General features: G+C 41.7%; 1 protein-coding gene across 1 annotated transcript in view; it reads right to left on the minus strand.

Moving 5' to 3' along the window:
• MDN1 (midasin AAA ATPase 1) overlaps window positions 1-20102 on the minus strand; it is a 162318-nt gene that overhangs the window by 80870 nt on the left and 61346 nt on the right. The window contains exons 36-46 of the mRNA XM_075923877.1: window positions 14909-15117; window positions 13704-13826; window positions 12055-12252; window positions 11825-11932; window positions 8198-8386; window positions 5951-6040; window positions 5572-5832; window positions 5163-5433; window positions 4449-4608; window positions 4058-4174; window positions 709-917 (exon numbers count right to left, since the gene is read on the minus strand). Of these exons, the coding sequence (XP_075779992.1) occupies window positions 709-917; window positions 4058-4174; window positions 4449-4608; window positions 5163-5433; window positions 5572-5832; window positions 5951-6040; window positions 8198-8386; window positions 11825-11932; window positions 12055-12252; window positions 13704-13826; window positions 14909-15117 (1935 nt within the window). The remainder of the gene's footprint in view (window positions 1-708; window positions 918-4057; window positions 4175-4448; window positions 4609-5162; window positions 5434-5571; window positions 5833-5950; window positions 6041-8197; window positions 8387-11824; window positions 11933-12054; window positions 12253-13703; window positions 13827-14908; window positions 15118-20102) is intronic.

Raw genomic sequence — 20102 nt, forward strand, 5'->3', positions numbered from 1 at the left:
AAAGAAAATCCTCTAGATTTTAACCTGTTTATACTCGGGCCAAAGTCAAATGTCAAGTAGCAAAGCTTGGAATAGAAACCAAATTTCCAGGTGATCTCTTTCCACAGAACCACACAGTGACAGGAATTTTTCCACATTAACCGAATTCATCCTAGCTGAGGCTGAATGTAAATATAACTCACCCTTTATTAAATTATACATATAGTTCTTATAAAACCAATCTGAAAATGGTATTGACAAAGTAGATAGATGTGTTGCAGATACAACATACTGGTCACATGGAAGGAAATGTACAGCAGTGCAAAGGACCACCCTACCACTTTAGCATTTACCATTACATGGGGCTTGAGTGATACACAGGACCTTGTGCAAGTTCTCTCTCCTATATTGATTTTCAACTAGAATAATTTTCATTCACAACCACCCCCTCCAAATCTATCGACTCTTGCATAATTCATACCAAACAAAGAGAAATTGTAAGTGCATGTTGGATTCTTTTGAGTTTTACAATTCACACCTAGTCCTTGAAAAGCAGAAACGGAAGAAAAAACCTAATTATACTAAAAGCATCTTTAATAAGACATAATGCACATTTGGAGGGACCAAAATACTCCAGTCTTAACATTCAGTGTCAAGCTTGGGGCCACACAAGATACATAATGCCAAAATATAATATTTACCACCAAACTATTAAGAGGCTTGTCTCACCTGCTATAACTTCTTTAGTTTCTGAATATACAGCCATGAGTGCATCACATACACTATCTCCCAGTAAGCCGAGTCCATGCAGCAACATCTTCACATCTAGATTGTCTAATGAATTCCCATCACTTTCCCCAGCAATGTAAATCTCAATCCCTCGGTTTCTCATGGCTCTGGATATTTCCCCATGAAAAGGATCCATTGAAAGAAAAAGCCTGTTAAATATTCAGAACAGATTAATAAACCAATCAAAATTTCATTCTAGAGCCATTAAGACTGCTCTGCAGAGAATGCCACTGCATATAAAATTATCATATAATTCATGGTAATAAAGGGTTAAATTCTGAGGAAACAGAGGTTAGCTCTTTCCCTTCTATAACCAGAGATACATGAGCTCTGTCTGAATTCCACAAAAGCTATGCATGCACTCCACACGCCTGAAACTGGAAGATTTTTGCTAGTAGTAAGGATGTTAAGAGGCGGGTAATTGGCTAATCATGTCATCGAAACAATTTGTATTGACTACACAATTAGTCAATAAGGGAAGGTGCTCTGTCCTAGCTCGTGCTGTGGCTCTGCATTTTAAATGCATTTAGTACATTTAAAATGCAGAGCCACTGCAGTCCCAGACTCGGCATGAGCCAGGACTGCTCAGTTCTGGCTCGTGCCATGTCCAAGACCTACCTCTGCCATGCCTTTGCATTTTAAATATAGGGTGGCTCTTACTACATTTAAAATGCAAAGCCACAGCAAGGGTAAACAGACTCGGTGCAAGCTGAGCCTGAGCCAGGCTTACTCAATCCTGGCTCATGCCAGGTTCAGCAGGGGGGGCCTCCAGTAGGGAGCTGGGACTCCCTGTGTCCAGGGGCTGCTCTGCAGAATGCAGAGCAGCCTTTGCTTGTGACGGGCCTGGGCTTGCCACAGGCAGAGGCTGCTTTGTGGCAGGGGGGAGATGGCACCAGCTCCTGCTTCCCCCCTTAGCTGCTTCTGATTAAAAGACTGAAGGTACAAGAGGCAGTGCACACTGCCCACCTCTCAAGTTCCTTCTCTACTACGATCCAAAGCAGAGGGGAAGGAGGGCTAGAAGTAGAATACAGACAGGGACATCTCATCTCAAGAAACTCTGGTTATGGAAGATAGGTAACCTCTATTTTTCTTCTAAGCTGGTCCCTACGGGTATTGCTTTATGAATCACTGACAGAACAGGAATCATGAAGGACAGTATGAGGACTTGGATGGTATATTGAGGATTGAAGGACTCTAAACCCAAAGGATACATCAGTTGAGGAGGCATACTGTCTTGTGAAGGTATGGATGCAACTCCATGTGGCTGCTTCACCTATGTAAACAAGAGGTACTTCTTGAAAGGTTAGTTGGTTAATTGGTTAACCCCTTAATGGGTGATACTTATGGTTCTGATTAACTGGTGGGGCTCCACGCCCACCATGGGCCAGGGGTTGCACGGACAGGGGTGCTCCCACCTGGCTGGAACAACCAATGTCCACAGCAGGCCCTGGGTCAGAGGTCACCAACCAGTATTTCAGGGTCTACTGGCAGATGTTGGAATTTCTGACAGGTGATTCTGACAGGTTTGGCAGAGAGGCCATCCAGTGGTGCCACTTCATCTGCCCCTCTCAGCACTGCCATGCTGCTCCTGCCCTCTGCCTTGGAGGTGCCCCTCACCCCCAGGAACCTCCTGCTTGCTATGCAGAGCATAGGAAATAGCATGCCCATTATTTCAAAACATATTTTGAAATACTAGGTGGCTTGTGTAGCTGCAAGGATGTAGCTGTGCAATGTAGACGTACCCTAAAAGGGAAACACATCAAAGCAAGCACATTTTATATCACACTGTAGAAAAGCTCAAAAAGATTCTGCTGAGAGACATACAGTGGAACCAAAATACATCATCTCTCCTATTATTTCACAAAAATAAGATGACAAGACTAGATAGAGTGCTGGCTAAAACATCCCATCTCCATCTCCCCAAATCATTACTTGAGATGTTGACTGGCACAGGTATATTATCTCAGGTTAAGTATGTACTCTCCTGATAAAAAAGTTACTCAACTGGCACAGTTATGACCTGTTCTTTTTGTTAATCTGGAAAAGCAAGAGGAGACTGATCTATTTTAGGCCCTTATATGGCTACATTACCATAGCACAGAGGTGGGCAATATATGACCCTCAGGCTGGATCTGACCTGCCAAACATTTGGATCTGGCTTGTCATGATCGTCCAAGCTGCTTGTGTCCCGCAGCCAAAGCAGGGTGTGCAGGCTGACTGCTGCTCAAAGTGCCCTAGTACCATTCTCACAGCTCCCTTTGGCCAGAAACCAGCCCGTGGGAGTTGGAGGGGCAGTGCTTGTGGACGTGGGCAGTGCAGAGACCTGCCATCCACCTCCCCCAAGAGGCAGCCAGAGATATGCTTGCTCAACAGCTGGCAGTTTTGAGCAATGTGTGGGAATATGGCAAGCAGGCAGCATGCCTGAGTGTCCCACTGGGCCACCAGGTGGCAGCTGCCTATAGTAAGCACCTCCTGGCAAGAGCCTAAGCCTGACATCCCAATCTCCTCCCGTACCCAAATTCCCTCCCATACTCCAATCCGGTTTGGAGCTTCCTCCTGTAACCCACGCTCCCTCAGAAACCCCACCCTCACCCCATTAATAGAGGAGAAAAGTGTGGCCCCTGACCACTTAAATTCTTGAGAGTGGTCCCCCCTGCAAAAATTACTGCCCAACCCACCACAGTGTTTGAATATTTCACAGACTTTACAGTGCTTATTCTCATCACATGAAGTTTGTAAGTGCTATCATCCCTATTTTTCAGATGGAAAACCAAGCACAGAGAAGCTAAATGATTGGCCCAGGGACCTACTGTTTCTGGTGGAGCAGGCACCTTAACCCTGTGCTTTTTTTGTGACAGTATGCTCCGGGACGATGTATCGGCACCTATTTTCCCTGCATAACTTAAATTAATTGCATTCCCTTCGGGCATACTGGCATCGTTTTTCCTGGGGTGGCTGGGCTCCCAACAGAAGACCACTCAGCACACACAGCTCTTAAAGGGTTGCAACAACATTTTCCTCCCCCTGGTTTCGGCACGACCTTTTTTTTTTTGCTCAACAACTTTCCTCCCCCTGGCTTACCGGCACCTTTTTCTTACAAAAAAAGCACTGCCTCAACCAATGCACTATTTTCTCTCTCTTGCCCGGACACAATCAGGCTGTGCTGTACCTGGAGACCTGAACAGCAGCTGCATGGAATGCCATAAGCCTGGCTGTCACCAGTGTAATTTGTTTCTCAAAGCCCAACAAAAATGTAAAGCAACTTCACTGAAGAACAGAAATGGAGCACCTGAAATCTGGGTGAGGGGCAACAGTAGGGGTGGTGCCATCTATCACACCTCTCTCACTCATGGTAAGGACTCCGCCAGGTTCAAGTAGAGCATTCAAGCGGTCCAGCACTGATGGACTGTATTCAAAAGAAAGTTTACACGAGTTGCAAGTCATCTTTCATCATCAATCTCATAGTTAATCAAAATACTATAATCCAAAAACAACAGCTGAAGTGATAATCAAAGCAGTCAGAAAAAGACAAGCATCTACATCTAAGCATTTTAAGATGAAAATCTTTTCACCATTAGCATAAATTACCTTAGTTATTAAAAGTTATCAAACTAACTTTTTCAGCTTTAGAAAATGTTTATGAAAGACTAAAGGGCCAAGTGAAATAAAGTTGCTCTTACTTGCAAAAGTTTACATTGTCCATTAAAAGCCAGTCCCCAGATCGCAACGCCTGAACCAACATTCCATCAACCCATTCAAAAGTGCCATGACTGTTACCATCCACCGACTGAACAAGCTGCAGCCTGAATTGCCGAAATTCTTCCATCAGTCTCAAAAACTCTGAAACAGAGCACATGCTGTAGTCACTGCCTCTACTACTGAACAAGACAACCTTTATTTCAAGTAGAGTGACCAGCTAGTAGTCAACTGAGTAAACTAAATTAGCCACTGCTGGAATTCACATTTCCTTCACATCAAAGGACTATATAATTTATGCCCAAATGTCCATGTGCCCAAGATCTATATGGATGTTAGGGTCTTGCCAGTGTAGGTACAGTTGCAAGATTTGGGACTTCAATTCTGCCACATAACACACAGGCTGTCTTTCATTACATATTTGTAAAATATCCTGCACAAGATCCTAATTCTGGCTGCTGAGTAGTAGTGTATTACATTTGTAAAATAAAATAAATCTGAAGAAACCATCAATAAAGAATCTTCTAAAAGATGAACTGTGTGTTGCCTATGCAGAGTTTCATTGTAGACTGAAAGATAACCAATGAAAAACTAGGAATCATTCTCAACATTTCATTAGATCTATAACTTGACACAAACGCCTGTACCTGGAATATTTAATTTTCAGTGCTTTGATTTCAAATAAGTATTGTACATACCTGCTTTTGAGTAAGAATTTATTTTGTTATTTAGTCTCTGGATAAGTGCAAGTATTCCCTCTAGTTTGTTCACCAGTTCAGTTGTGACATTTCTACTCTCTTCACCCAGAGATTTAGGTTTGAAGTTAAGGATGAAACTGCTCCAAGTACGCAACACAACTTCAGCATCATCTGAGCAGATTTCAGTCAGAAGGAGATTGTCCCTTATTAGTGTCCTCACAAAACTCTCCACTTTCTCTAGCAGGCATTGCCACGGCCGAATGACATCAACCTACAATATTAAGTGGTTACTATATCCAGGCAGCCACACTACACAGATTCTATTCAGTGCTTTAACTCTCATGTCACAACTATTACACATAGTTGAATAAATTACCTTCCCCTCCCAACCCCCCAAAATAACATTTACCTGTTCAAATCCACCCAAGAGTTCAGTTGTATCCATAGCACTGTTCATTGCCATAACCTTTAACTGATGACCTGTCAGGTGAGCCAGAAGTTCAACAAGGCTGGTCTTCCCCACTCCTGCAGGACCTACCAATATTACCATCCAGCCCATATGCACACATTTCATTATGGACTCAAGGGGCTGCAGGGAATGATGCAAGAGAGACAGACGTCTGCCTGAGAGAGGAACATAGTTGCCTCGAGCAAGAACTGAGTAGCCGATCTAGAAAGAATGAATAAAACCCATAAGTATGTTGATGGGGAGCAAGGGAGGCAAAAAGAAGAGAAAAGAAGAGCTTAAGTTTAAGGTATAAGGAAACTTACTTTTAAATTTATCTTACCTGAACATTATAAGGAGTGATGTGAAACTGTCTGGTTCCCGTATAGGGATTAGAATTCTGGCCAAAAACGTCTTTGAATATGGAAATAACCTAGAAAAGCCCAAAAGAAATGCTAAAAAGATGAATCAGCCTAGATTTCTACAGTGTGGGAATTATGTTTTATTTCCACAGAAATTTTCACTGTGAACTACCCAAAAGTCCTCTACCAACATATTCAATTTATCCAAAGAGATCACTTCATCTAACAATGAAATATTGCACATATCAATAGTAACACAAGTCCTGCAGACTTAGCAAACCATAGCTTCCTGTCACAGAATACGAAACACAGAAAGCAGCAACTCTACAAGCAGTACCTTTTTTTTTTAAATTGAGTATAGGCAAAGCAGTCAGTCAGTAAAGCTTCTGAAACAGCATATAGATGAAAGACAATGCAGATCAAGGAAAACAGAAAGAATGAAACGCAAAGGAAACATGATGAAGCAGCTATTTGTCACACAAGATTATCTTAGTGTTTGATTAATTTTCAGTCTAGGTTGTTTGGTTATTTTTGTTAAACTATCACAAGGTAAGTATTAGAGGAGGAGAAGCCTGAGTGGTGGAAGACTAACCAAAATAAAATGCATTTTAGGGGAGGAATTTAAGTGAATTTGCTTGGCATTCTAAACACGAGAGGCTATTTTCAAGCCTTGGGTGTGGTGTGAAGAAAGGCACAGCCAAGTAGGAGAAGACATAAGGTTCAATAAAGCCAAAGAAGCTAACAGAACATAGTAAAGAAGAGCAGTGGTAGATGGTAACAGAATGTAAGTAGGGGTTACACTGTACAACACATTCACATTAAAGATTTGAAGGATGAAGAAACGAAAGAGAAAGCCAGTGAGGAAAACACAAAAACTTGCAACATTAAAAAAATAGATTGCACTACAGGTTGAACCTCTCTACTACGGCAGCATCTGTGGTCTGGCATGATTTTAGTCCTCTACCTGGATATCCACTTATTAAGAGTGTGGCCAAGTTTTCTGTGGTCCCATAAAGTTTGTTTATAGCCATCAGTCCTGGCTCTCAGTGTTCAGTGCTGTTATTTAGCTCTAATTTACCCCAAATGTCTTCTAAGAGCCCAGTAAACAGTGCAAACGTTGATAAATCTTCTGGACAATATTGACCTCTTCCTGTGTTTCAGCAAATTCTCTGGTTCTGCACCAGACAGGTCCCAAAGGTGCCGGACTAGAGAAGTTCAACCTGCACTCACCTTTCCTTCCACTGCTGTTAGCCAATTGCTACTCTAATCCCAAGATCCTGCCACAAACCATTACTAATTAGCTTCCCAGCTCACAACCCTCAGTCCCCACCCACTCATGAAGTTCAGGTCATTCTACAAGAATGTGTAAGATATTTTTGCAGAAATACTTATATTTAATAGATGACCTGAGGAAGGTTTTATACTGTTTCACCCTTGTCAAAGTCCTTTGCTACTGCACTATTCTAGGTTAATATCAACTTAATTATTTATTTCTTATTTAGTTATTGATTGGTATTTCTTCACCAATTCATCTGATGAAGTGGGTTTTACCCACGAAAGCTCCTGGTCCTATACCTTTGTTAGTCTTTGTGCCACAGGACTACATGTTTTTATTAACTTTATTGTATTTCTTACATCAGAGGTTCTCAAACTGGGAGAAGAATGTGAGGGAATGTATTCTGGTGAGGGGTGAGTAGTCACTCTGCCTTCAAAGCTTAACACCTGGAGAGTGGTGGCTTCTGGCCAGTCACCTAGCTCTGGTGCTGCTGCCAGTAGCAGAAATGTAAGAGTCGCAATGCCATACCATGCCACTAATATTTCTGTATTGCTGCTGCTGGCAGCAGCATTGCCTTCAGAGTGGGCTCCTGACCAGCAGCTGCCACTCCCCATTTTGTCTTCAGAGCTGGTATGCGTATATGTGCTTGTATTGTGGAAGGGGAGGAGAGTAAACCATTACAGACACAAACCAGAGGGCAGTCGGGGGAGAGATATGATCAAATAAGTTTGAGAACCAATGCCTTACATGAATTGCTTTAGAAACATTAGGGTATTCTAAAAGGAAAGCTGGAAAAGGTACATGACAGATACCTGAACATCTGCTTTCACATGCAACAAGTAATTTCTACAGTAATTTCTACAGTAATTTCAAATTTCATTGAATTTCCAGAGGCATTACTGGAAACATTTTGTAACAGTCAAGGAACAGGGAGTGAGGATATACAGCTCACCTTCTCTTTGTCTTCTTTGGTTCTCATTCTTTCACCATAGACCAAAAATACATGTTGGCCTGGATTATAGCATCCTGGTGACTGGTCAACAAGCATCAGCTGACACCAGCGGAAAAGATCACGTACGTTAAATTCCCAGGGTCCTCCTTTCTGTCCCCACTTCTTTTGAACCATAACCAGTTGATCAATCTGCAGGAAGCAGCAGTTCAAAACCATTTTTTAGTCCTCTCACTTATGCAGTTATCTTAAAAATATTTTTGAAAGTCAAGACGACCTGTGCCACTAGGCTCTGCTTATTTAGGAATGAGCTATCTCTGATGTAGGGAACATTGCCAAAGGGAGTCAGAAGCCCTGCTCACTTCACTGTTGCCATCAGGAGCCCCCTGGGATCTGCTGCCACTAGATTCAGCCCACCCAAAATGAAGGTGGTTTTTCATCTCCTAAAGCTCTAACATCTTAGTCATTGCATGAACTTAACATTTCTTTTGCATTCTGCCAATATTCTTTCAGGTGGAGACCCGACCACATAATCATTCTACATAAAGCATATAATTAGGCTTGGAAGGATTAAATTATAATCGGTAATGTCAAGTAAATATCAATTTCACTTTACACACACACACACACACACACACACACACACACACACACACACACTTCCATCAATAATTTAAATTTACAGTTAAGCAAAGAAAGAAAAATGCTGCTTGAGAACTTATTGATGTTTGATTTAAGGTCATTTACTCTGTCTATTTTGATGTGTGAGGTTGACAGTTTGTATTTTAACTTTTATAGCTAATAAAGTTTTAAGTTTTTGAATCACAACATTTATTATCATGAACTAATTATTGTGTAACCAATAATTCAATATTAAATATTTACTATTTAATAATAAAAACTCCACCATAAATTCCCCCCAACTGTGAAAATTTGACAAAAATTGAAAAAGTGCTTAAAATAAATATCAATACAGGCAGTCCCCGAGTTACGCGGATCCGACTTATGTCGGATCCGCACTTACGAACGGGGCGCTCTCGCCCCGGAGCTCGCAGGCAGCAGGACTGCCCAGAGCGCAGTGGTCCCACCACCTCGACCTCCGGGGCGAGAAAAGCTGCTCCGGGTGCCCCATGTCTGCTGGGGACCGTCTCAGAAGCGCGGCACCCCGCCGCAGCTGCGGCTTTGCTCCCGGTGCCCCTGGTCTGCTGGGGACCGTCTCCAGCAGACCAGGGGCACCGGGAGCAAAGCCGCAGCAGCGGCGGGGTGCCGAGCTTCTGAGGCTTTGTTCTGGCAAAGCCTCAGAGGCGCGGCACCCCGCTGCCGCTGCGGCTTTGCTCCCCATGTCCCTGGTCTGCTGGGGGGGGAGGGGGGTGCAGCTAGTGCGTTCCCCACCCCCCTGCCCAGCAGACCAGGCTTTTGTTGTGGACCCTGGGGCAGAGCAGCTGGTCAGTTTCAGCAGCAGCTGAATCAGGACGCCTGGGGCAGAGCAGCTGGGGTGCTGCTGGGTTAGTCCAGTAGCGCCGAGGAGTGGCGCTACTGGAGCAACCCAGCAGCACCCCAGCTGCTCTGCCCCAGGCGTCCCCAAGTCAGCTACTGCTGAAACTGACCAGCGCTGACTACAGGAAGCCCGAGGCAGAGTTGCTCTGCCCCGGGCTTCCTGGAATCAGCTGCTGATTAGTTTCAGCAGCAGCTGACTTGGGGACGCTTGGGGTTCTTAAGTTTAATCTGTATGTAAGTCAGAACTGGCGGTCAGTTTCAGCAGCAGCTGAATCTGGACGCCAGTTCTGACTTACATACAGATTCAACTTAAGAACAAACCTACAGTCCCTATCTTATACATAACCCGGGGACTGCCTGTATTGTATGTAGAAATTATAAAAAAAAAAAAATGAATACAGCCAAGCCCACATCATATATATTCTTTTATCTCTTTATACTTCTCTTGGCTAACGGTCATCTATTTTATATTCCCACCTATAACGAAAGAAAAACCACCTCAGATAAAATTTGTTCAGTGGACTTTATCATAACGTCAAGATAACTGCAACGGGAGAGTAGATGTGTTCCTTTCCTCCAGCTTCCTCAGATATGGCCAAACAGGGATAACTATTTGGTTTTTTTAGAAGCAATTTGATAAGCATGCCAAAAATCGGATCTTTGTCTGCAGACCAGTCTAACCCTAATGACTCGCTAAAAGGGATATTTCCTGCAATAAAAGTCTAATTCAAATTAGTCTAATTTCCAAAGACTTTTACAACATACTGTGGATTTAGAAAAAGTAAATCTGAAAAGGTTTAGGACACTTCTGTGCAGAACAACTGGCCTTAAGACAGGGATGGGCAAGAGGTGGCCAGCGGGCCAGATATGGCCCACCAAGCCACCAGGATCCAGAAAGCAGCTGCCTTGCAAGGACCTTTAGGCAGAGAGCAGCTCACACTTTGAACAGCTGGCTGCTTTCTGCTCTGGATGGCTGGGGAAAGAGGAGGAAGGCTTTGCACCTTCCCCCACCCTCCCCAAGCAAAATCTCTCAGCTTCCATTGGCCAGTTTCTGGTCAATAAGAGCTAAGAAATTTTGTTGGTGGCAGGGGCAGCAAGTGAAGCCTCCCTGTCTCCCCCGCAACATGCATGGAGCAGACAGCCTATTGAGACTTCAGCAGAGAGGCAGTGAGACTGCCTCAGGTTCCTGCAGGGTTGCTGGCTGGGAGCCACATAGGTAAGCATCTCCCAGCTACAGCCTACCTCTCGCACTCCACTCCCTCCGTCTCCTCCTCAGCTACCTGCCCCAGGCCATCATCCAAACCCATTGTACCCCTTTCCCCTAGATCACAACTCCTTCCCAGACCCTACAACCTCTCCTAGATACCTCCAGCAAGCCAGAATCCTCTCCTGCATCCATACCCCCATGTGAACCCTGCACCCTATTCCCCTGCCCCAGATCACAACCCCCTCCTTCACTCCAACTCCCTCTCAGACCTCACACCCCAGTTACCTACTGCAAGCTCCCTTCTGCACCCAACCTCCATCTCAGATTCTGCACCTCTCCCACAGAAGTGCAGCCCTTGACAACTTGCCAAAATCTTGGCATGCCCCCCCCATTATACATTTTTGCCTAACCCTGCGTTAAGCCCTAAGCAAAGCACTTGTATTATTTGTATCTCAAGACACACACATACATTAGAAGCTGTTGAATACCTATTAAAATATACTAAATTTTGGATGTTGGTTATCTTTATCTAATGCTGGAAAGGATTTGCCCATTAAGGTCTTCTCTTTTTATAGCAACTTATTGTTCCCTAAATATATTAAAAATATTATGTGCCTCAAAAGTTTCTATTGCTCAAAATTTCTACTTTTACTAGGCTATATTCCTATTCACAGGATTCTACGATAAATAACGGAGTTAAGTCCAGAAACAGAAAGTAACTCAGTTTAGTAAAAACAAAGCTTCAGTTTTCCTTAATGTTTCTAGCATAACCCACACTCAGTGAAAACAATTATTTTTCAAATTCACTTAACAACACTGTCATCCCAAAACTACTCTATAGATTATATTTAAAAACTTCTTCTCATTCCTCCTACTTCAGACAACTGTTTGCATCAGTACAAACCTGAATAGTAAACATATTTTACCTTGTTATTGAAAGCAACCATTTTAGCAATAATATTTTTGTCAATGGCAGGAAACAGGGCATTCCCAATGAATTCCATATCTTCACTTGAAAGTGGATCAACATACACCTGGCAGGACCAAGAACACATGGAGGAAGTTATGTAGTGTCAATGTGGGTTTTGTCACAAGAAGGCCACCCTTCCCTCCAAAAAAATTCATAGGCATAACCTGAAATGAATGCATGACTTGCCTGTGTAAATCTATTAAGAAAGGATTTGGGCAGACCCTTTCTTCCACCTCCTTGTCTGTAGGGATTCTGGCATCCAAAGATCTTAGTCTTCTTGTGTTGCACATGAAAACTCATTCCTAATTCTGGGACGTAAATCTCTGCTCGATGGTCAAAGCAGGCATTTAATCCTTCTAATACAGACTGGGAAGCCAGATTCAACTATTTAAAAAAAGAAAGAAGATAAAATAATACTGCTTAAACATGGCCTCCACTTTAGCAGGCTGTAATTTAAATGCAAATGTCATTGAACTTTCCTTGCCTGTGCAAAACATGTCCAAACATGGTCATCCATCATTACACATAGCTAATGAGTCCCATGTAATGACACTGTGCTAGTAAATGCAATATAGGAATGTGAACATGTACTCTGCTCATTGGTCAACCCTCAGTTACCCACAGTGCGGGGGAGAGGAGAAAGAGGAGGAAATGGGAGCCTTTAAACTGGCTCCTTGCTAGCACTGCTCCCACCCGACTCTGCCTGTAAACGTGTAACTGCTAAAAAAGCAGTTACACGTTTACAAAAATTAACTCTTTTTAACATCCCTAGTGCAAAGTTTTTCTGTTCTATTTGACTTCTTCCATCATGCCATCACCAAGGTACCTGAACACTGCTGCATTATAAATGTCTTTTTTCAAGCATTCATTTTCTTCTTTTGAACTGTAGGTTGAACCTCTCTAGTCCGGCATCCTCGGGACCTGACTGGTGCCGAACCAGAGAATTTGGTGAACCTTGGGAGGTCAATAATGTCTGGGAGCATTACCAACATTACCAACTTCCACTGCTTACTGGGCTCTTAGAAGACATTTAGGGGCAAATTGGAGCTAAACAACAGCACAGATCACTGAGACACAGGACAGGTGGCTATGAACAAGCTTTATGAGACCACAGGAAACTTGGCCACATCTATGTTAACTGGATATCTAGCTAACTAAAATCATGCTGGACCACAGATGTTGTTGGACAAAGGAGTGCCAGATTAGAGAGGTTCAACCTGTATTTTCATGCTACTCCTAAATCCTCAGATTAAATGTTTTAAATTAATAAAGTCAGTTGAGAGAGTTATATTACACATATAGTTAAATATTGTGTTTTGCACAACAGAGGAAATGAGGGGTTTTTAAAAAACAGCTAAAAACAGTTTATTTTCAAAATTTCATACTTAATATAACTGTAATCCCGGTCTCCATGAGGATTGCACACTTTGCATACACAACACCTGTTTAAAGAAATAGCTTGCATTCAGAGTTTAAGGTTAATTTTTTTAAGAGTGCTTAAGCGACTTGGGTATCTAAGTCCATTTTGAAAAGTGACTGAAGACTTTTAGGAGCTTAAATCAGTGGAATTAGGAACCTACCTCTCTTCTTCAAAGATGATTAAGGCTCTCCCAAGCAAGTAATTTAGTTGTTTATGAAAAGTTTAGCCTAAAAACATAAATCAGCACCTCCTTTTTCCTAAATACTATTTTATTGGAAAAACTTAAACAAAAAGTCTAGTAGCACTTTAAAAGACTAACAAAACATATAGATGGTATCATGGGTTTTCGTGGGCAATAACCCACTTCTTCAGATGACTGGAGTCTATTTTATTAGTGTACCAGGTTTACATTCACCTCATCTAATACAATCCAGTGTCCACCCTTTAATGCTGCAAGCAGGGGTCCATCACGCCAGGCAAATTCTCCTCCCTTTCCACCTTCCACAGGCAAGTCTGTCCCAAACAAATCTGTCACATCCTTTGGGAAATAAAGGAAAAAAGCTAATATTTACAAATTACATAAAGGTTACCAGATTTGAAGTCTGCTTGGCATTTTTGCTGTTTTTTTAAAAAGCTGATATCTATGTATGCATTTAAAATTGGCAATGGTTAAAAAGAAGATTTCTACATTTTCCATATTAGAATTTCAGTGACCAAACATAGCATTCAATAAAACACTGCAAGAATACAGATGGCAACCTCTAACAAAGCCTATGGGCTTGTCTCCACTACCTGGTAGATCGACAATGAGGTGATTGATCCACTGAAGCCAATTTAGCAGGTCTAGTGAAAACCTGCTAAATCAACCACCAGTCACTCTCCTATCCTCTCAATATGCCACCAGAATCAGAAGAGTAAGGGGAATCAACGTGAGAGTTTCTCCTGTCAACCCAGCATGGAGTGGACCCTGCAGTAAGCAGATCTGAGCTACGTCAACTTGACTTATGCGAACGTAACTCAAATTGCATTGCTTAGATCAGCTTTTCCCTGTAATGTAGACCTGCCCTATGACTAGAGAAAGTACAGCAGCACAGCTGCACTGATGCAGACATTCAGCTGTAAGCTCTCTGTGTAGCTGCTCTAAGTCAATGGGAGAGAGCTCTGCCATCAACTTAATCAATCTACCCCAACAAGAGGCAGTAAATATGTTGTCTGGAAAGCTTCTCCTGCCAACATGGCGCTGTCCACTCTGCCTTTAGATTGGCATTAGTAATGCATATAAGGGGGGTGGCTAATTCACACCTCTGAGCAATACAATTCATGTTCACTTAAGCTATAGTATAGTCATAGTCTAAGTTTTTCAAATAACTATACAGGAATCAATCTATCTGTAGTGTACATGACGATCATCTTATTGTAATCAGCATAGCACCCAGTTTCTGGAAATAGCTGCTCTCTGCTCTTCCATGACACTCCACTCCTCATTAATTTAATCTCAAGACAGGTAAGGGAAGCAGAACACTTTTGAATAAGCATCTGAGCTTACAAGTGTAACCACTCATGCTTCATAAAATAAGAAACCAAAGCAATATTTCACATGTGTATCTACATTTACCCTACCGTTTGCTCAGACAGGTTTATTCGAACAAGGCAATTTCCTGAAGCCTTCGCCAATGCTGCTACTAGACTGGTCTTGCCCACACCTGGAGACCCCTCCAAGAGAATAGGTTTGTTAAGCTGCAAGGCTCTTAAAACCCTTTGTGCATTCATTGCTGTAGTTCCTGCATTTAAAGCATAATCTGAAACCGTGTTCCTCTGAAAAACAGGTCCTAAGATGAAAAGAAAGCAAAACAAATATTAAGTCACAGACTATATGTGAAAGACATTTAGAATATTTTAGACCACATTTTCTGAAGAACTTGCTTATTACTTTTTTCACTCTTCTACAGTGCATGATGGACTATAGGTCACTAACTAAATTATATATCAAACATTTATTCTCACAAATTAGGCAGATGTATTTAGTGTTTGATACTCAGTTCCACCTTAGCCCAGGCTCCATTTGTTCATGCATGCACAATTTTGCTCATAAACACATGCACATACCAATGTGTTTTGGTACATAGAATTCTAAAACCTGAAGGTGTTCATGAACCTAACCAGAGGGTGGGGTCTGAAAATCAAGCCTATAAAAAGCTCTGTTTGATTTATAACTGGCTGCAGGTGTAAAATTAGAGGCAGCTTTTTAAAAATTTGGCTCCATGTATTACAGGAAAGTTTATGAATCTGTTCATACATTGCCAGTTTTGTGAGCCAAAGGTAAATGCCCTGTCATCCAGGCATTTTTTTTAAACTCTGGTTATAGAACACAGCCTGGAGAAAGCATTGGGTCTCTTGCCCATCAGAAACCTTTGCTTTTAGAGCTCATTGTAATTTCAATAGTAAAATACCATTTCTCAAGTATGTAAGGTGTTAGACACTACCCTTCTTTAAAGGGTTTGATATTTGTTTCCTAGGAAAGATGGATTCTCCCCTTTTGGATGCCAGTTCTCCTGTTAAAAAGTAAACTATGTATAATTCTGTCCAGGATTATATGATTGCATGAATTTATAAAAGCCTATTACCATGATTTTAGATGTTCCAAGTTAGGCAATGGCCATAATACTATAGGGATATGCTATACTATAGGGATATGCTCTTAACTAGAGCATATCATAAGGTCTGTAGCCTGCTTCAAAACAACCAATTCATTAGTATTTTATCAGGATTACATACATCATTTTAGTTTCCACAAATGTGCAAATAGACAATACTGTACAACTGACACACATCCTAAATACATATGAAATAAGCTGAACATAAAAGACAAATCAATACAGGTGACTTTAAATTTTATTAAAATATGTAGAATCTGTTTAGTCCTCACAAGGTTGTGCTAAAGTTTGTGCTAAAGTTTTTGTCGACTACTTGCATAATAAGGCTGGGTACCACTGCTCCACATTGTGCCTTTTTCTAAAGTAAAATTTAGCCAAATTATTTCAGAGTCAGCACTCGTTAATCCATCATTCTTGTTCATCTCAGCACATTTCTCCTTACTTATATACCCTGAAAACAATCCATCCTTCCAAAAGAATGTGTGTTATATGACAAACTTCTTATTTAGAACTCTTCCATTGATTTTTATATTAGAGCTCTCCATCTGTCTACACATTTATTTTTGTTTAAATAAAATCTACATACCTGCTGCCTAAAGAGACTTTACATCGGTAAAATCACAATAAAAATGTATAACCCTGCCAATACCAGCTCAACCAAAAGGACACTCTAAATTTATAACTCCCATGACAACCCAGTAAAGAGATGCATGATAAGGTAACATCTCCATGCACTTAACTTACCAGTCATTAAAAGCATGCACAATTTAACTCAGGCAGAGGCTTTGCCCAAAGAGCTAGCAACAACTTCTAGTCAAGTTGCCCCAAGTGAAATATCCTGTCTTATTCCCTGGCATGCAAAAATAGTTACAGAAAAGCATCTTTAATTTCATTAGTGATATGAGTATGAAGGGAGAGTGAGCTCTTTCGTAGCCAGGACCCAGTCTATATATAAAGCTTCAGAAAAGCCAACATCTCCAGCCTGGACATACAAAAGCCCCTGCAGCATAAAAAAGCATGGGTGCAAGCATAATCAACATAGTTAACATGTAGGCTACTGTGTCCAGCACTACCCAAATATTTCTGGAGGTCTTCAGAGGTGCATTAGAGTCACCTGATCTAGAAAGTGCCAAGGACTGCATCAGAGACCACAAATCACAACTTCCTAATCAGGTGCAGATAGGAAAAAAAATATTGACACTTGGATCAGAGACGGTAGGAACAGATAAAGGGTTCAAATTAATCCCTAAGCAGAAGACCTCTAATTAAGGGAAGGGACACACACAGCTTCATAGCAAATGACTCCCCCCAAGCACAGAGCAGTTCTTCTATCATCTACTAGCATCACCCCTCTTTTTTCTGGGTTAATAAAGTCACGGAACAGACAGCTGAGTGTAGTGGATCACCAAGAGATGCATGAGCCAAGAAAATCCATGCAGACAGACACTATCATTCACTGAAATAAAACCCTTGGCTCAAGGAAATCAGAAGTTTCAAAACAACAATAGAGCCACTTCCTCAAAACCTTCTCAATCACAAACTACAAAAAAGTCTCAAAACTAGGGTTGTGAACTCTGATTGAAGCTATTCTGGGAGATTTGTTCCCCCAAACATGATGTAATTTTTTTAAAAACACCTATTAAAATCTACCAGATTGCTTTCAATAGTCACTAGGAGATTGATGTCGATTCCAGGAGACTCGAGGGCAAGCCTGGAGGGTTGGTAACCCTACTCAAAACCCACTGATAATTTAGAGGACTACCCATTTTAAGAAACGGTTTCTTATACAAGGGCCCTATGACCACTTGTCTGTCAAAAGATGAGAAAACAGTTTCACTCAACAATTGACCCAAAGTTTGATTGGCTTGTATCAGTGTTTAAAAGAAAGACATCTTCTTGTCCTAACCAGCCCAAGAACAGAATGGTCCAAATAAGAATATCTAGGTTCTTGTATCTTACTCAGCTCTATGGTTTCCAGATACTCTCCTTTGGAATTCTAAGGGTGCAGTGGACTCAAGTTGCTGAGTCTCCAACAGTGGAGCTATAAGGCAGATTCCCATGGCTTGAAAGGTGAGCATTGACTGCCCTTGGAACAAAGCTAGTAACTGATCGGGTCAAGGAAAGCAAGATATCATTACACTGAGGTCAGGTTAATTGAAATACGCCTGAAGCATTCACTTAAGGTATAATAGAAGAGTTGCTTACAGATGTGGCTTTCTAAAAAGGATGGAACAATTATATTACATACGCTTGGAAATACTCTGCAGCACTTTTATAAAAAAGAAAAGAATTATATAATACTAGGACTGGAAGGGACCTCGAGAGGTCATCGAATCCAGGCCCCTACCCTCATGAAAGGACCCAGTACTGTCTAGACCATCCCAGATAAATATCTATCTAACCTACTCTTAAATATCGTCACAGATGGAGATTCCACAACTGCCCTAGGCAATTTGTTCCAGTGTTTAACCACCCTTACAGTTAGGAACTTTTTCCTAACATCCAACCTAAACCTCCCTTGCTGCAGCTTAAGCCCATTGCCTTTTGTTCTATCCTCAGGGGCCAAGATGAACAAGTTTTCTCCCTCCTTATGACACCCTTTTAGGTATCTGAAAACTGCTATCATGTCCCCCCTTGATCTTCTCTTTTCTAAACTAAACAAACCCAACTCTTTCAACCTTCCTTCATAGGTAATGTTCTCTAGACCTTTAATTACTCTTGTTGCTCATCTCTGGACCCTCTCCAATTTCTCCACGTTTTTCTTGAAATGCCGTGCCAAGAACTGGACACAATACTCCAACTGAGGCCTAACCAGCACAGAGCAGAGTGGAAGAATGACTTCTCGTGTCTTGCTCACAACACACCTGTCAATGCATCCCAGAATCATGTTTGCTTTTTTTGCAACAGCATCACATTGTTGACTCACATTTAGCTTGTGGTCCACTATAACCCCTAGATCGCTTTCTGCTGTTCTCTTTCCTAGACAGTCGCTTCCCACTTTGTATGTGTGAAACTGATTGTTCCTTCCTAAGTGGAGCACTTTGCATTTGTCTTTATTAAACTTCATCCTGTTTACCTCAGACCATTTCTCCAATTTGTCCAGATCATTTGAATTATGACCCTATCCTCCAAAGCAGTTGCAATCCCTCCCAGTTTGGTATGATCTGCAAACTTAATAAGCGTACTTTCTATGCCAATATCTAAATCATTGATGAAGATATCAAAGAGAGCCAGTCCCAAAACAGACACCTGCAGAACCCCACTTGTTATACCTTTCCAGCAGGATTGAGAACCATTAATAACTACTCTCTGAGTATGGTTATCCAGCCAGTTATGCACCTACCTTATAGTAGCCCCATCTAAGTTGTATTTGCTTGGTTTATTGATAAGAATATCATGCGAGATCACATCAAACGCCTTACTAAAGTCTAGGTATACCACATCCACTGCTTCTCCCTTATCCACAAGACTTGTTATCCTATCAAAGAAAGCTATCAGATCGGTTTGACATGATTTGTTCTTTACAAAACCATGCTGCCTATTACCTATCACCTTACCACCTTCCAAGTGTTTGCAGATGATTTCTTTAATTACTTGCTCCATTATCTTCCCTGGCACAGAAGTTAAACTAACTGGTCTGTAGTTTCCTGGGTTGTTCTTTTTTTCCCTCTTATTAGATGGGCACTATATTTGCCCTTTTCCAGTCTTCTGGAATCTCTCCTGTCTCCCATGATTTTCCAAAGATGATAGAGGAGGAATCTGAGCCTCTGGCTATCAGCTCCTTGAGTATTCTAGGATGCATTTCATCAGGCTCTGGTGACTTGTGGGTATCTAACTTTTCTAAGTGATTTTTCACTTGTTCTTTTTTTTATTTCATCTTCTAAATCTACTCCCTTCCCACTAACATTCACTATGTTAGGCATTCCTTCATCAGACTTCTCGGTGAAGACCGAAACAAAGAAGTCATTAAGCATCTCTGCCATTTCCAAGTTTCCTGTTACTGTTTCTCCCTCCTCACTGAGCAATGGGCCTACTCTGTCCTTGGTCTTCCTCTTGCTTCTAATGTATTTATAAAAAGTCTTCTTGTTTCCCTTCATACCTGTAGCTAGTCTGAGCTCATTTTGTGTCTTTGCCTTTCTGATCTTGCCCCTGCATTCCTG

The sequence above is a fragment of the Pelodiscus sinensis genome, chromosome 3 (genome assembly GCF_049634645.1).
Source record: "Pelodiscus sinensis isolate JC-2024 chromosome 3, ASM4963464v1, whole genome shotgun sequence".
NCBI classification, from domain to species: Eukaryota; Metazoa; Chordata; order Testudines; family Trionychidae; genus Pelodiscus; species Pelodiscus sinensis.